The following is a 15,730-nucleotide window of genomic DNA, read 5'->3' as shown; positions in this document are numbered from 1 at the left end:
ACGTCCGAGTTAAAGAGGAACAAATTTAAGGCATCGAGGCGAGAAGAAATTCGTTTAAAGGTTCGCCCGAATAACCTTTTCCGCGCAATTGCCTCTGGAAGATTTCAGCCGGTGTTAAATATATCAAAATGAGTGTTCAAGGTCTCCTTAGAATAGTAACTTCATAATCTTCATTTCAGGAGCCATTGAAGTGATGAAGTTTAATACTATCCGGTAAGTTTGCCATTTCCCGGGAAGAATCATCACGAGATTCGTTAAAGAAGCTTGTCTGATGGATTATTTAGCTCGTACAAGAATAAGGTCATTCCGTGAAATATTCAGTTAGTGCTCTATGGATGTATGAACGGAAACAAAAGTAGTTGCTGAGCTTCAGGGACGAATGAGCAGACATTTGTGCATTTCTTGGAACGAGAGTCATAGTTATAAATGCGGTATTACGTCACGAGCACATTTTGCTATTTAGGGAAAATGGAAACGAGTGTTATAGGGAGTAGAGAATATACAAAGTGTCCTGAGTCTGCTCGAGCTCAGATATTAATGAGACGGATCTTGAAACTCTGGGGAGAGAAGTCCTCCGGCATTTTCTTTTTTGATGATCGATTCGTAAGATATTCACCGAGCGCGGAGGAAAACGAATGAGAAACGCTCCGAGGAGGATCGACGAAAAATAGGAACGACACTCGCGTCCTTTTTCTTATTGACCCTCGCTAATCAGTAAGTAAAAAAAAAAAACAAAAAAAAACAACGAAACGATGGAGAAAAAAATGTTGAATAATTTTTCGAAACAACGATTCAGCTGCTGTATCAGCTCGAGCGTAGCCTTCGAGAGAACTCGTATGAATTTGACAATGAAGAGGTCGGACATAGTGTATCCTGGCTAGCCAGTCTAGTACGCGATGGTTATTAACTTGAGCGTGTGAAATTGTACAGTTTCGGGCCTCGCAATTAAAGCGTCGTTCTGAGCATTTCCCATATACCGGGTTGGAATTCGAGAAAATTTATACCTTTGAATGCTGCACACGAGGTCGGTTGGCCTTAGAACGAGGGCGAATGTAACTAGATAACAGAGCAGGATTCCCGTCAGTAGAACATAAGACAATTCACGTCCGGATGCTCTCACAATTGGGGTATCATTGTGCTTCAGGAATACACCACCAACGAACAAAGTTATCTGCAATAAAGCTGTGCATCAGAGAAATAGAATGAGGTAAACCAGTCGCCACACATTTTGCCCCAGTTTCCAAGTTTATCGTCACGGCGTATGGACCATTATACAGATTTTCTCTCCTTCATCCATCTCTCTCTTTTTGATACATAAAGTATTTACGAGTCAACCCGCCCTCGTCAGCATAATTGAACTAATCAATTTAAAATAACCGAAAATTTCTTACGAGAATACCAGTAGATGAAAAAGACATTGCACCTATGGCCCAACCACTCTCAGGTCTTAAAAACTCCTCCGGTATGTCACGACAGTAAGAATGCGTCTCATCTGGCAATGTCCCTTTCGGACACAAAACACATTGTTTCTCGTCGCTCACGTGTCGTATCTGCAATTTTATAAAAACCACATGTCTTCGTTATTCGTCGATATATTACAGCACTTAATTCCGGATCACTAACGTCGGGTCGTTCTTTCTTAGGGAAAACGGTATATTTCAACTGAGCAGTATTTTGTTTTTATTATTCTGAAAATCACCAATTATTTGGGACGATTGATAGAGCTCCAAGGAGGTTCGGCCCTGAGGAGACTCGTCCCAGCATCAACCGGGAACTTCGAAAAAATGTTTGTTACCGTAGCGAATTCGAGTATAAAATTAATGAGGAATATTCGATTCGTTGTTTCGGAACAATCATTATTGAAATTCAATAAAATCGTTGGGTCAAGTACTTGTTTGAGATTGATTAGAAAAAGAAAATATACAACGACGTTATACGGAAAAGAGAGAAGATCGAGGATGAAAGAAAAAGTGAAAATTTGCATGCGGTCGTATCTTAAAATACCTCGTCTTGGCTACAGTTGAAACAATGCCAGCAGCAGCTTTCTCCCTCGACATATTTCTTGGCTTGGCCCACCTCACATGGTAGCGAGCAAACGCTTTCAGGAGCTTCGGGATGTCCCAAACGAAATTGAATTTCTGAAAGGTACAATTGAAGAAGATACTCTTCCATTGTACAAAGCTCACGACGAAATTCTCACCGCAAAGAAAACACAAACTGGCAAAGATATTAGTGGCTAAAAGAGAATAAGTATTCGATGAAGATTTCACCTTCACCGTCCTGGTCTGCTTTCGCTACTTCGTAGATAAATCCTTTAAGTCTAGCAACGATGGGAGTCGAGTAGTGTTTTCATCGCGATTGTTCTCTCGAGCTTTCATACATTTACATTCCAAAAGATTTCATTCTAGCAGTCGAAAAAATAATGGAGGCTTTATTCAGACCCATTTTCAAAATTTCATCAATTCTAATTCCTGGGATGATAAAATATGAAATTTGGGGACTCCGAGAATCTCGTTATCGTCGTTAAAGAACTTTACGTGAAAAATTCGATGACAGTTTTAACGAGACGTTGAATAATCACCTGACATATTGAGGAACAATTCACCCTCCAAGTATTTTCCTACTCGAATCCATTTGTATTCCCCAGGTGATATCTGCTTGAAGTGAATAATGTTGTACCTCGCAGGACCGTCGCCATTCTTGTCGAAATGGAAAACGTCACCGGTCAAGCCTTCAATCATGTGGGCTCAGCTTTAATTAATGCTCTTAAAAAATTAAATTATTGATGGTTCTGTGATATTTCTCACCGTTGAATTCAACGTTTCGCAGATAATTCAAAAGTTCGATGCCTTTCGTTGGTTTCATCGCGTCGCAAAGCCCTGGCTTCCCATGGCAAAGAACGCTGTGCATGTTTCTGAGACGAACAACAACAAAAACTTCTTTTAAAACGCTCTTTTAATATTTCTCCATAAATCACACGTTTGAATCGACCTACGAAGAATAGAAAGTGCTATTCGCCAAAACTTTTACCGAAATGCGTGAGCGAATGCGAGCACCGCGTCGGAAACGAACTGCAATTGATCCTCGAACGCGGTGTTTTCCCTCGTTAGTTTCTCAGTCGTTGTACACTCCTCTGTATAATTGTTGTACGGCGTTTGGGACGAGTTGGGATAACGACATTTGAAATGATCCTCCCAAAATTCTGTGAATGAGCATCAAATCAGAAGAGTTTTTAGATGTTTATAGATCAATGGTGGGGCAGCGAGTGAACTCTGTCATAAAAATTTATTGTTCTGTTATTATTTTGACTTGCAAAACGATCGATGAAGTTTTTTGTCAGCGCGGGGCGATTGGAATGAAACTGCAAATGATGGAACGACGTGAAAGAGGATCATTGCTTTTGATGCATCGTCCTTCATCATTTTCATAACAACGACGATGGGGTGATATTCGATGAAGAATGGAAAATAAAGTGGCGTTAAAAAGCAGTATGAAACGTCGTCGTCAAAGTCAGGATTTCCGTAGGGCAAAATAGCAGGGTGATTTTGTAACATAGATGAGACGATACTTTCCATCGGAAATATAAAAGGTCGAAGAGAGGAAAAGGGAGAAAAGGCAGGAATAGGGGTGAGCTCCCTCATTAGTTCAATCGGTCCCCTGGCAATAGCTATGAATCGATAACGTTTCACAATCGTAAAATCGTTTTGGGTGAAAAAAAGTGGAAACACGAGGAAATTAGCTACGAGAGAAAATTCAAGCATCGATTTATTATGTAAAAAAGGCTTATCGGGATCGAGTATAAACGAGTAGTACTACGGATGTTAAGCCCGACTGTATATAAATGGAGCTCTGTTTTTGTCTCTTGAATCCGAGAGTTTTTCCTCGATTCTACACTTGACCAGGGATGCGAAGGGGCGTTTAATTCAGCCTCCCCCGTTGGGACAAACGGCATTCACACCATCCGTGCGGTTTCCTGGCCGATATTATTTCACATGACAAATATTAATCGTCCTCACCCTGTGGTCGATAAGCTTGTAGCAAATAATTGCACCCAATTTGTAACGTTAGCATAATCTCGGGTGGTTGTTTTACGAAAGGATCGTTTCATTGTACGCAGAGCTTTTCTGCTCAAATAATTAGAATTGTCAGTCTCACGATCCCGCTCCCCCTCTCATGGTTTAATTACCATGAACTCAATGCAAAGATTTCTTATCAGAATAAAAGCTGCTGATCGTTCTCGTCTGTTTATTCAGGAACGCTCGTTACACCTCAGTGTCTCTACTGTTTACATTCAATTTGCATGATTTTTTCGTATCGAAATAGAAAATCATTAGTGACGTTAGGACCGCATACTCGCGATCTTCTTCGTTGAATTCTGCGGTGCGCCTGGTAAATATTCTGACATTCTCACAATATTTGCGGCGCCCCATGAAATTTACGAGTTCTCCAAGCTCTGCGACGAAACTTCCTCCCGGCTGATCGAAGATTCGTGAGCAAAGTCCGTTGCCAATAAACAAAAGGGTGCGACCGAATCAAATTTATATTTTAAGGAGTTTCGGTACAGGCAATACAATGTTGCCATGCTAAACCATGCTAAAAACATAAAAAATTTCAAAAAGTTTAGAATTTTATAAAATTTGGTGAACATATTCTTTAGTGCCAAATTTGGCAATACAAATTTTTTAAGATTTTTCTTCTACACAGTTATCGAGTAATTGATCACTAAAGTTCACGTGTATAAGCATACCGTTTTCATATATATAGGTATACATTCCGGGCATAAGAAATCTGCTTTAATGCGTAATTACTCGATAACTAAGCAGAAGAAAATTTTGAAAAAAATTGTGTCTTCGCACTTTGATGTTGAAGAACATTATCACCAAGTTTGATCAATTTCTTAATATTTAGACTTTTGTACCGAAACTCCTTAACAATTCGAAATGAATCCGGAGGGTTCCAACTACTCCGATACACGACGATCTTGACCGTTCATCGATTTCGAAGCTTTGCATTGAAATTTGGGACTCCTCCACTCAACCTTCGCATATTCGACAGAATAATATTTTTTTAAAACGATGAAATCACTCACCAACGAACCACGGATTTCTCCTGTTATTTTCCACCGTCAAGTTGAGAAAATAATCCTTGAAACCCTGAACCGGATTCGCCTGGGGCTGTACGGACAGTGTTCCTTCCATTTCTCGTTCATTTCCGTCACTCACTAAACTTCGAGCACTCCACCCGTCGCTCCCGATCCACGAGAAAGCTCCCGTCGCGTTGCAACGTCGAACCGCCCTCATGACACCAGCCACCTCTTGATCGGATGCGAATATAATGCATCCTGAAAAAGGGACCGATAAAAGTGAGCTTGCAAAGATTTCATTGCGATTTTTATTATCGTGTTATTTTAAAATTCACATTATGGAAAGCGGGGCTGCTCGTAACTGTACTTTTCATCTTCGTGAAATGCTGAAAAAGTCTTTCCAAAGGACAAATCGAAGGGAAAAAATTTGATATTTTTATTTCAAGTGCGTATTACACTCGGACAAAAAAAAAGATTCATCGAGCATAAGGAACTTTTGAAAAATTATTCTTCCGAATGATCCAAGTATTTTAACACATGTGGCGTAATTTTCAAGAGAAAAAGAATAAACATGAATAATGTTTCCGAGTTTGACTACAGGCTACGTGTATATATACTCGAGCTTGGGACATGAATCTTCGGAGACACTGATTAATTCCGCGTATACCCTTTCGTGAAAACGTGAAACATTCGTTGTAACCTTTTTTTCGTTTCGCTTTTCTCTTCACCTGCTAAGGAGATGCTTGAAATATTTGAAAGCTGCCAGACGATTTATATCCTAGAGGTGACAGGACATTCTGGCCTAAAAAAAGGGAGATTGAAAACATAGAGATTGAAAAACAATTAAGGGATCAGTGAAAATAATGTCTGGAGACAAACCGAATTCGGAATCGATCGATCATTATTATTTGTTCGACAGTTATTTTTCTATATTTTTCTTTAAATCGAATTTTATGTTCCATCTAATCGACATTCATCAAAAGCAAGGTCAATGCATATTGAAAATCTTTGCCGCACATTCGATTCGACTGGACCACGATTTTCATCGACCAAATGAAATATTTGATGAACCGTAAGACCGGCCAATGAATTCAGAGATTAATTTCCCTAAAGCTCCATTAACAGCGTGTTCCATCGTCTCGAGCCCGAGAGTGGCTTTATTTAAAGCTGTTTAAGCTGTGCAGCCAGATTGTGGTTTTACCGCCAACAAAGTTGATCTTACATTAGTTATACTTGCGCAGCGGTGCAGTCATGAGTGCGTCTGTCTTAGGTTGAAATATTAATTAAGCATGCTCACCTCTGCATCAAACCCTTGTGGCTTGTTCGGGAATAGCCACGAGGGTAATTTCGGCAAGGACTAACTTGTGCGAAATTTTGAATATTAAAATCGTTGAGTATTTCATTTATCCGGCCCCTCGAACCTCTATCCACGAAGAGAAGGGAAAACACTGTGGTATAAAAATGAATGCGGAACTTCTGGACAACGGTGCGAGGTAAAAAAGCTCCAGAGTTAGTACAAAGCATTAGCGAAAGTTAATGCGGCCAAATGCGAGAAATAACAGTCGATGGGCCACTTTCAGCTGAAATATAGACTTTTGTATTTTAATGCGCATGTTTCTATATCGCTGTCTCGTTAATCCAGCTTCTAGTGCAAGGAGCGAAAAAAAAACAAGAATAAAGGAAGAAGTTATTAGTAGGTTTTTCTGCTTCGAAGAGAGCGAATTAAGATCGAGCAAGTTGGTGAATTCTTGTCTGGAGGACTCCTCCCGTGGATCATCAAGGGAGTTTTTTCTTCTTCTTCTTCACAGCTCTGGGCAAGAGAGATCTTAATTACTCAGGCACGCCTTTGCCACGATATATAACTGAGAAAGAGAAAACACCCGGTCGAAGTACATTCTCTATCATACTTTTTTTTTATTATCGCACTCTCTCGGTCTATTTTTCTTTCTTTTTTTCCCTTTGTGCGTTTTGTTCTCACCCTTGAATAACTTTTCCCATGGGTTGGTTCTTTCAGGGATTAATGGTCTGAATCGATAGCTCGATTCACGTTGGCGAACTAGCAAAGCGACGAAGAGAAAAGACGAAACTCTGTTATTGATGATTCAGTAACTACACTGCGTAGCTATATAATATTTTTTATAACTCGATCGATTCTTTCAAAGTATCGCGACTAATGATCGTCCACTCGAGATCGTGGGCTGGAAATATAAGCTGTCGAATTTTTCTGACAACCTGTCGCGTTTTCAAACCCTTAAACTCACATACGAGGAGTATTTCTTTGCTCACCTTCCAATTAACGTCTGCAGACGATTTCTCTCGCTTTTTATTCTCGTACTGTTTTGTTTTTATCTCTTTTCGAGAAACTATTGGAAAAACTCATTGGTCGAAAGGAAGGAGAAAGTGAGGCTAGCTTCTTCTTCATCTTAAGATCGAGCAGGCATTTCTCCGCGTCACATTAATCGGGAACCTCTAAAACTCACTCACCTCAACTATGTACCGTCGTGACATTTCCTATTTTCTTTTTTCCGAGTTGGATCGGACAAAGTTGTCTGGGACGCGAAAGTAGGATAAGAGGCAAGAGGGAGAGAGACAAAGGCAGGATAAAACTGAGTTCTAAACGCAGAGCTGAATGACATTTTCGTCGAGTGAGCTTTATAAAGCTCTCCACGACCAAATCCTCATCGATAAAAAACTACACTGATCCAGAAGTCCTGGGAGAGTGTGTTGCGTTCGCACCGGCAACTGCTTCGAGTTCTACCGATTCGATAATCAATTATTAACGATAATTGGACGTTTCGATTCATCTCTCGTTCCTAGGGATGAAAAAAATAAGTTTCCAAACGAATTAAGATGGCCAGTAATCATTGGGGCCTCGTTGAAATTCAAGAGCTAATCCGGCTCGATTCCCCGATCGGATGCCAAATTTACGAGTATCCAAGCAATTAAAACCAAAATTTATTCCCTGCCGATGTAAATGGGAACACAGCACAAGATTGGAATGTATATGAAAGCCATTATCGGTTCGTACCTCAAAGCCAACGCAGCGAACTCGAACCTGTTTTTTTTCGTTCTTTCTCTCTTCCTTCCTTTATATCGTGCCTGTAATACTTGTTGGCTGAGGATTTTCGAAGGCTCGAGCAGCACGTATTGTCGGTCTTTAGGGGTTGAAATAATTGTGATGTCCTGGTCACGATTAGGACTGTTCTATACATATATACTCTCTAAAAGACTCTCGATTAAAAGAAAAGTTACTTTAATCGCAGCTCTTTTTCTTCCTTTCACGGAAATATATGTCTCTGCGTGAGTTATGAAAAAGGCTGAAGAAACGAGGGTTTTCTCGCTCGTGCCTTCCTGCAGATGAGTGTTTTATCTCGTTCATTTTTCTCTCGTATTATTGGGACATTATTTTTTATTCCGTCCTAACTTATTTCGTGTCACTTCAAAGACACTCGAGATTCCGGATGCTCGTAGTGGCTCAATCGTGGAACAATCGTTTATGCTCCTTTTTTGTTTGTTTTATTTTTTTTTTTTAACAAAATCAACGAAAAATGATAAATTTGACGTTCGTTGGTGATACTTTCGAGTTGATAATTAGAATAAAAGTGCCTTCGAGTTCGTTTCCATTCCGCACTGTAATTCTAATCTCCGTTACAAATTTGTGGTATTTTCCGAATTCCAATCGTTAGTGCGATCGATCTCGAGACTAAACAGTACTACGAACATTTTTTGGCTCGACGTGCAAGAGAACAGGCACGGCGATCAAATACTTGATGCTCTGCTGGCAAAAAAAAGTCTCCCGAAAATGACAGCGTGTGTCGAAATTGCGTGAAAAAAAGTGGACCGAACCTCGTGGACGGAGCGGTACGTGACATGATATTTTTACTCGTCGCACGAGGATGAGCCAACCGCAGCACGAAAAAAGCGGTGACTCAATTTGAGGACGTGTCGAATAGCAAATATAGATTAGCCGCATGTGAATTGAGAGTTTGCAGGTTGAGGGATGGCGATCAATAAAATTCGACCGTTTGCAATGATTTATGGAAACGCTCGTTAAAAAGTTATTGACAATCGTTGATTCTTCGTTTATTGGAAAAAAAATCGTAAGCAGCTTTTATAGATTTTGTCGAGTATCAGCAATGTGGAATTTTATTCGCTGTCTTTGACAGCGAGATTTGACCTTTTTCCGTCAGTCTTTAAAATCTCGGGGGGTTCGTTTGTGGTGAGTAAATTAGCAGCGTCAAAAGTGTACAATCGTTGCAATCCTTATACTTCATATAATCTCGTTTCCGGATTGGTTGTGGTAGCAGCGGCGAAACAACAAGAGAGTTTATTCGCCCGAAGCTCACAAAGCTAACCAGGGGGACTCTTTGCCGCTCGGAGCTTCGTTTTATCGAATAAAAACGACAGAGGAAATTGTTGGGGTGAGCTCTTGGATTTTTCTCTCGCACAGGCCCCAAGTCGATGAATTTTTACAATTAAACTTGGCTCCGCTTTCACCCTTTATTACTCCTACAGCTTTTTTCTTTTCAGCTTATTGAAGAGTTTCAATCGTAGCTACAGAAACAAAAGAACGCCCTTTTTTATCTCTGAGAATAATCAACGAATCGGAAATTTATTCAGATTCGTTCATTCCGTGTCCCCTTCGTTACGAACTCGGTCTTTGAGCAATTATTATAAATCAGGGAGATGTTGTCCGACAAACTTCAGTCATAATCTGTAATTGCTCATGCTCCGCGATCATCTCCTTTATCTCCAAACTTTGCAGGAGACTTTTATCATAGAACAATTACGATTTAAAATAAATTTTCGACACAAACACGACAGCACTGTCCGATTGTGAGTACACGCAGAAATAGTTTACAATATTTTCTAAAAGGTTGTATTATTTTATGGTGAAAAAAACGTACGATCTACTCACCTCGTGCACGTGGCTTCGTCAACAATTTCTGTACAATGTTGTCGTAAACGTGAGCCTCTGCAACCCCGGAATCCTTCGACAACTTTTCCTTCACTGCAATGCATATTTGATGTTTCCCCAATAGTTTTTCCAGTTCCTCGTAGGCCTGGAACCAAAAAAAAAACAATGAGAAAAAAGTTTTTCTCTCTGGAGAAGTTACCAAACGAATTGTTCGGTGGTAGTGCAGGATCGGCGTAGAACAATTGTCGGCAGAAAATTTATCGCGGTATTTCGAGAATTGGACTGACTCACTCAATCAGAAAAAAACACAGGTTAAAAAGAATTTATTCCTAAAGCAGCTCTAGCGGGCTCTGAAAGATCGGTATTCGTGCACCAAACGAAAAATGAAAAGTGTGGAAAAATATGAGCATCCAACCGCGCTGTAGAAAACTATTGTTATTTCTTTTTTTCATGAATTTTTCGGTCCAGAAAATAGGCTGTGTCCCCGTTATTTTCCGAACGTTTAAAGCGAATTTTTCCTAGGAAAAGTCACGTTTAGTTTTAGTGCGATGGGCAGAATGAAAAACGTGTTTTGTCCCCCCCCCCCTCCCCTCCCCCTGCCCTCCCGAAGGGTTGATTGTGTCGTCGATGAATTGAAAGTAAAGAGAGAAAAAATATCACTCTCGCACGGTCATGCATCGGTTGACCTCGCACGATCGAGTGGAGAATTGGAATTTAACCGCACTCGTATAAATGCAAAGCCGTGTTACAAAAGTAAATCACGTCACCTATGCGCGGTGCTGATTTTTTTTTACTATGGGAAAAACAAAAAGTAAAATATTGTTTTTCCTTCCAAATTTATCTTCTTTGTTTTAACGATATACATTTTTTTCGTTTTATTTACCACAAAAAATACACGATTCTGTATGAAACGCAGATGAAAGTCATTGTCATCAACGAGTATTTGCAGAATTGATGTTTTTTAGATTGATCATAAAAACGAGAGGAATTTATCTGGAAAAAAAAAAAAACAAAACGAAGATGAGAGCTCACGAATGCATCTTTCGTAGGGTTTATCTACTCAATACTCTCTAGAAAAAGTTAAACACTCAACATGTATGAGATAAATGGGCTATATCTTGATGGGGTAAAAACTTTCCTCTCATTCGTCTCTCTCTCTCTCTCTCTCTCTCCAGCTGGAGCTTTCAAGTCATAAAGATCTGCAGCTACCATATTTCTCAATTTTCTTCCTCTTTCTCATATGATGCTGCGTGCTCTAACTACTCGGTTCTTTGCAAAATACTATGTGTCAAAACTTTTTCTCTCTCGTAGAACGTGGATGATTTATGCCTTGAATTAACAGCGGATAGGCTCGACGTTATCTTCATCGTTATTTTTTCCGTCTGAGGCAATATTTTTTTTATTTTTTCTATTTTTCTCTTGGTCTTGCAAAAAATCGTACAAAAGTAATTGCAAGTTCCACACGCAGGGCACGTGCGAACAATTTTTTTCAGAAATTCATCGATCGATTCCAGAATGTTCTTCATACCCTTGGGCACCCTGGGATTTTGAAAAATTGAGTCAAAATTCCATTCATCTACAAAAAAAGTCTCTCCAGTGGGATCTGCCGCGCACACGTATACGCGCTTGTAACAAGGGTCGGAAATTTTTTTTTGTCATCGTGGGCTTCGAATTTAATTTCCAAAGGGTAAAAAGTTAATGCAAGCTCTCGCGATGAACGCGTTTCTGTCTTCGGACACTTCACCAGCCACGCGGAGACAATGGGATAAAATTATTTTCTCGCGGGACACCGAAAAGGTGTGAAAAATTTACTCGTTTTTTATTCTCATATTCGTTCCTTTCGCTCCTTTTTTGCTTTACAGCCTGCGGGATTTATTAAGTTCATTTATTTTTTTGCGTACAGAACTATTTTGCCGGGCCACACGACGAAAATTCCGTACGCTCTTCCGACAAAAGAGACATGATAAACTTAATATTTTACTCTTGACAGAATCGTTGAACTCGAGCAGTTTTGTGTCTTTTTCTACTTTTTTATTTCACTAAAAATCTTTTGCCTTTAACATTTTGGTTTTTTCCGTCATCTTCGAATCTACAAACACATTTTATCAAACTCCAAATGTCCACGCGCAAACGTAGAATTATGCATCAATATTTTGTTAAATTGAAAAAATAAAAAATCCAATTGCGGTATAAACATAATACAAAAAATGGGTGGATGGCGGGGGTGCTGTGATTGTGAATTCGGGGATTCGAATAACACGAGCATTGGATAAGATTAAATTTTTATTCATCAACAATATTAAAATGAGGGTTCAAGACAAAGCAATTTGATTATCAACTTAGCGTACACCTTTGGACCTTTTCTAGGAGCCCACTCCTTTTTCTTAATCCTTCTTGCCTTAACACGACGAGGACCAAGAGAAACTATGGAAAAGCCGACATATACAGGCGGCTATATTTTAACTGAGTGAGTTTCGGCTGTTTTAGGCCTAAAATAATAGTAAACTTTAAAGATAGTGGAATAATGGCCGTTTTCTCAAAATTCAGAAGAATATTCGATTGAAGAAATCACTTTGCAAAAAAATTTTCTGTTTTTGACGTCCTTACGAAATCGCGAGCGAAATCGAGAACAATTCGAGAAATAGGTATTAATCAGACGATTGAATAATTTGGGATTTGCATATGTCATCTTCAACAATTCTGATCTTCTGATTCTTTTTAATGCATTCTGGATTAATAAAGAAAAAATCCTGACAAATAAGTCACAAATACAATAGAAAATCCTTTAATTAAGTTATTTCGAATATTCATTCTGATTCGCCACCAGATTATGTAGCACCTGGACTAATACGTGCTAAAGGATTAAATTCCAAAAAAAATGGATTGATCTTCCTAAAAGGTACAACGGCTTGGAATAAATTTTCAGTTGATATCTCTTTTGATACAAGGTTTTCCAAAACACTCAGAGCATAAATTGAATCGAGCCAGTGGCCAACATACTCCGCATACAAAAAATCTCGACATAAAACTGGTAATGAGTATTGTTGGACTCTCCTGCGATTTGTAAATTTTTTAGATAGAGGTTTGACAGCATCTACAACACCGCCAATAATAGCATTAAACGAATCGATCATCTCAGTTTTTTGAATGGCTCGCATCAGGTGAATGATTGGAAAATACGCAAAATAGCCAACAAGTATAACTTTTCGTGGTGATTCCATGAGAAATGACACAAACTCATCTAACGCCATGTCCAAGTTCACAGTCCGTAGCTTCTTACCCTGAAAAAACCAGTCTAAATATCTAAGACGTAATCCATATTTAATTGGCCGTGCAGTCGACGGAACCGGTTTTGAAGGGCGGATCCAAACGCTGAATGTTCTATCTCCGTGTTTCGCTGCAATACTAATGATGTCTCCGTTCTCGCCACTTTCCGATAATATAATGCGAAAATACACTAAATCGAAAGTACGACCAGATGCCATTTCGATTATCACCTTCTACAGGGGACGGCAGAGATTACGATACAAATTAGAATTAGGTAATTATTATATTAATGTTACTCAAATAGATCAGACAAATTACCTATTACAGTGTTTTATTCGTATCTGAATATTGACAACCAAGATCGATTGGTTCTGCTCGGCTGTTTTTCCTTTTCTCTCTGAGCCTATTGGATGAGAGCCACTTGTATTTGGAATCTTATATCGATGTCACTGATGATCTAATATTTATTTTGGAGATGATCCGATATTTTCGGTTCAAACGACAAAAAGATAAACTGAAGACCAAGCTTTTTCACAGTGGGATATGATTGGTCATCGAAGGTTTTTTTAAACTCTGTGTAAATGCACACACTAATGTGACTTTATTCCGTAAGCCAGCAGGTGAGTCGGTCTTTTGTAACTGCGATCACACAAAGTTGATGGGACCAAGTAGTCAGTAAAATCACTAGCACGTACAAACGTGAATCGCTCGAAGCAACGTCTCTTACTAAAACATTATTTTTTTTTGCAGCCAATATTATAAAGACGGCTTCAATACAATTTTATGATGACTCGTGTCTTCCAGTAAAAAAATCGTACACGTCACATGTGATAACAAAATTTCAGGTAAGAGTGCGAGCTCGTATGTATTGTGTTTGCTAATTTCAAATGCCTGATTCAACGGCACGCGCAATCAATTGCCCATCGCACTTGATACCGTGCTTTTTTTACAGCAGCTCCATGTGAGTCACTACACTCGAGTCACGCCACTATTATGGAAACAATGGTGGAAATTCTACTAAATCGAGTGGTTCAAGGATCAATACGAAAAAACAATTATTTTTCCAAAATTGGCATTTGAAAAAAAGTGTAAATCGATTTTGTTCTAAGCAAGTCGATCGCGTCACCAGGTAGAAAACGAGCGATAACGGTCCTCACATGCGGAGCATTTTAATAATAATGCTGTTAAAACAAACAATAACTATTAGTTTTTTGTCCCATTTCACGAAAACGGAGAATGATTCTCGACTTCCTTTGTGCTCGGAACGTAAAAATCCGTGGAAGGCTGAAATCACCTCGGAGCTAGCTTTCAGGAATTGTAGAACGTGTGGATGCATATAAAACAGTAGATAATACTTAGCAGTGGTGTTTTGTGACAGATTATGAACTTCTCAGAAGGTATATATTTTTTCACGAATGCTACGATGAACGCCGCGGACAAATGCTAACATCCGTACTAAAGACGAGTGTGACTTGTGGGGCTGCGGTCTGAACTGTGTGGACAGTACTAAAGTGCCTACAATATGCACTTTAGCATGAAGTTTGAAAAATTAGAACCAAAAATCGAGTATGAAAAGCAATTATAATAAAATATCATTTTTTAACGGTTCGTCTAACGTTTTTTGATTATCAGAATTGCAAAATTCTGCAGTATTTCATTTAACAGAACTAATTAAATAATATACATCGATTTATTTGTTGCGCAGTCAATTGCTACGACTATTTGAGTTGTGTTTAGTTTGAACAATTGAGAATCGCATGTTCCAATAATCGATGCATCCACTTTACTAAATTTTCAACAGGGTGAATTTTCTTCAAAATATAAACTTCAGTTATTTTGTATATTGGGCTTCATATTTGCTTTTCCTAATTCTCTAATTGGGAGCCTCGATCATCGATTTTATTCCCATTTTTATCTTGCTGAATGGTGAACCGCTAATATTCGAAGCACGTATTAATTAACTCCATTCTCCATGCAGGGAACCACATCCCTGGTGGTTACGGCTCACCCAGGTTGTGGGCAAAGTGTGTTCGGGAAGCATTCAGCCGGAAAAATGTTTCGTTAGAATCCATCGATGTAGTGATTTCGCCGCTATCATTACTTCCATTACGACGCAATGTAATGTAATGCAATACGAAATTTTGAAAGCCGTTGAAATTTTGTACGGAAATGAGAATTGAGCCGATGCCAGATAAATTCAGTCACGACGCAATACATCAGCGATTCAAAGAATAGCAAAGCAATGGGGAAAAGATTTTATAAATAATTGTGTAAACTAAAAAAAGTCATTATTGCAGAGAAAAGGTTTTTTTTTTTATTTTTTACTCATTTCCTCCGTGACTTTGTTCTTTAGAATAATGATACGTGAGACTGAATAAATGAGATTGCAAGTACTTATGATGGCTGATACGTGTCTCAGAAAAACTGCTCACTCGTCGTTTATATTCTGGTGAATTTACTTG

The 15,730-nt window shown here is 39.0% G+C and overlaps 1 protein-coding gene and 1 long non-coding RNA gene across 3 annotated transcripts in view; both read right to left on the bottom strand.

Annotated features, from left to right (window-relative positions):
- LOC122407411 (metabotropic glutamate receptor 2-like) overlaps positions 1-15,730 on the bottom strand; it is a 99,200-nt gene that overhangs the window by 7,961 nt on the left and 75,509 nt on the right. For both annotated transcript variants that reach the window (XM_043413583.1, XM_043413582.1), the window contains 8 exons: positions 10,002-10,146; positions 5,090-5,341; positions 3,031-3,202; positions 2,808-2,914; positions 2,582-2,731; positions 2,005-2,138; positions 1,392-1,550; positions 1,005-1,171 (listed from right to left, as the gene is read on the bottom strand). In XM_043413583.1, the coding sequence (XP_043269518.1) occupies positions 1,005-1,171; positions 1,392-1,550; positions 2,005-2,138; positions 2,582-2,731; positions 2,808-2,914; positions 3,031-3,202; positions 5,090-5,341; positions 10,002-10,146 (1,286 nt within the window). The remainder of the gene's footprint in view (positions 1-1,004; positions 1,172-1,391; positions 1,551-2,004; positions 2,139-2,581; positions 2,732-2,807; positions 2,915-3,030; positions 3,203-5,089; positions 5,342-10,001; positions 10,147-15,730) is intronic.
- Positions 12,272-13,982, bottom strand: LOC122407414 (uncharacterized). Its single transcript, XR_006260192.1, has 2 exons — positions 13,587-13,982; positions 12,272-13,501 (listed from the first exon to the last, which is right to left on the bottom strand). It is a non-coding gene; the product is annotated as an uncharacterized lncRNA (long non-coding RNA).

This window comes from Venturia canescens, chromosome 3, assembly GCF_019457755.1.
Source record: "Venturia canescens isolate UGA chromosome 3, ASM1945775v1, whole genome shotgun sequence".
NCBI classification, from domain to species: Eukaryota; Metazoa; Arthropoda; class Insecta; order Hymenoptera; family Ichneumonidae; genus Venturia; species Venturia canescens.
The sequence above is the reverse complement of the archived record's forward strand: the minus strand, read 5'-3'. Positions and strand labels throughout refer to the sequence as shown.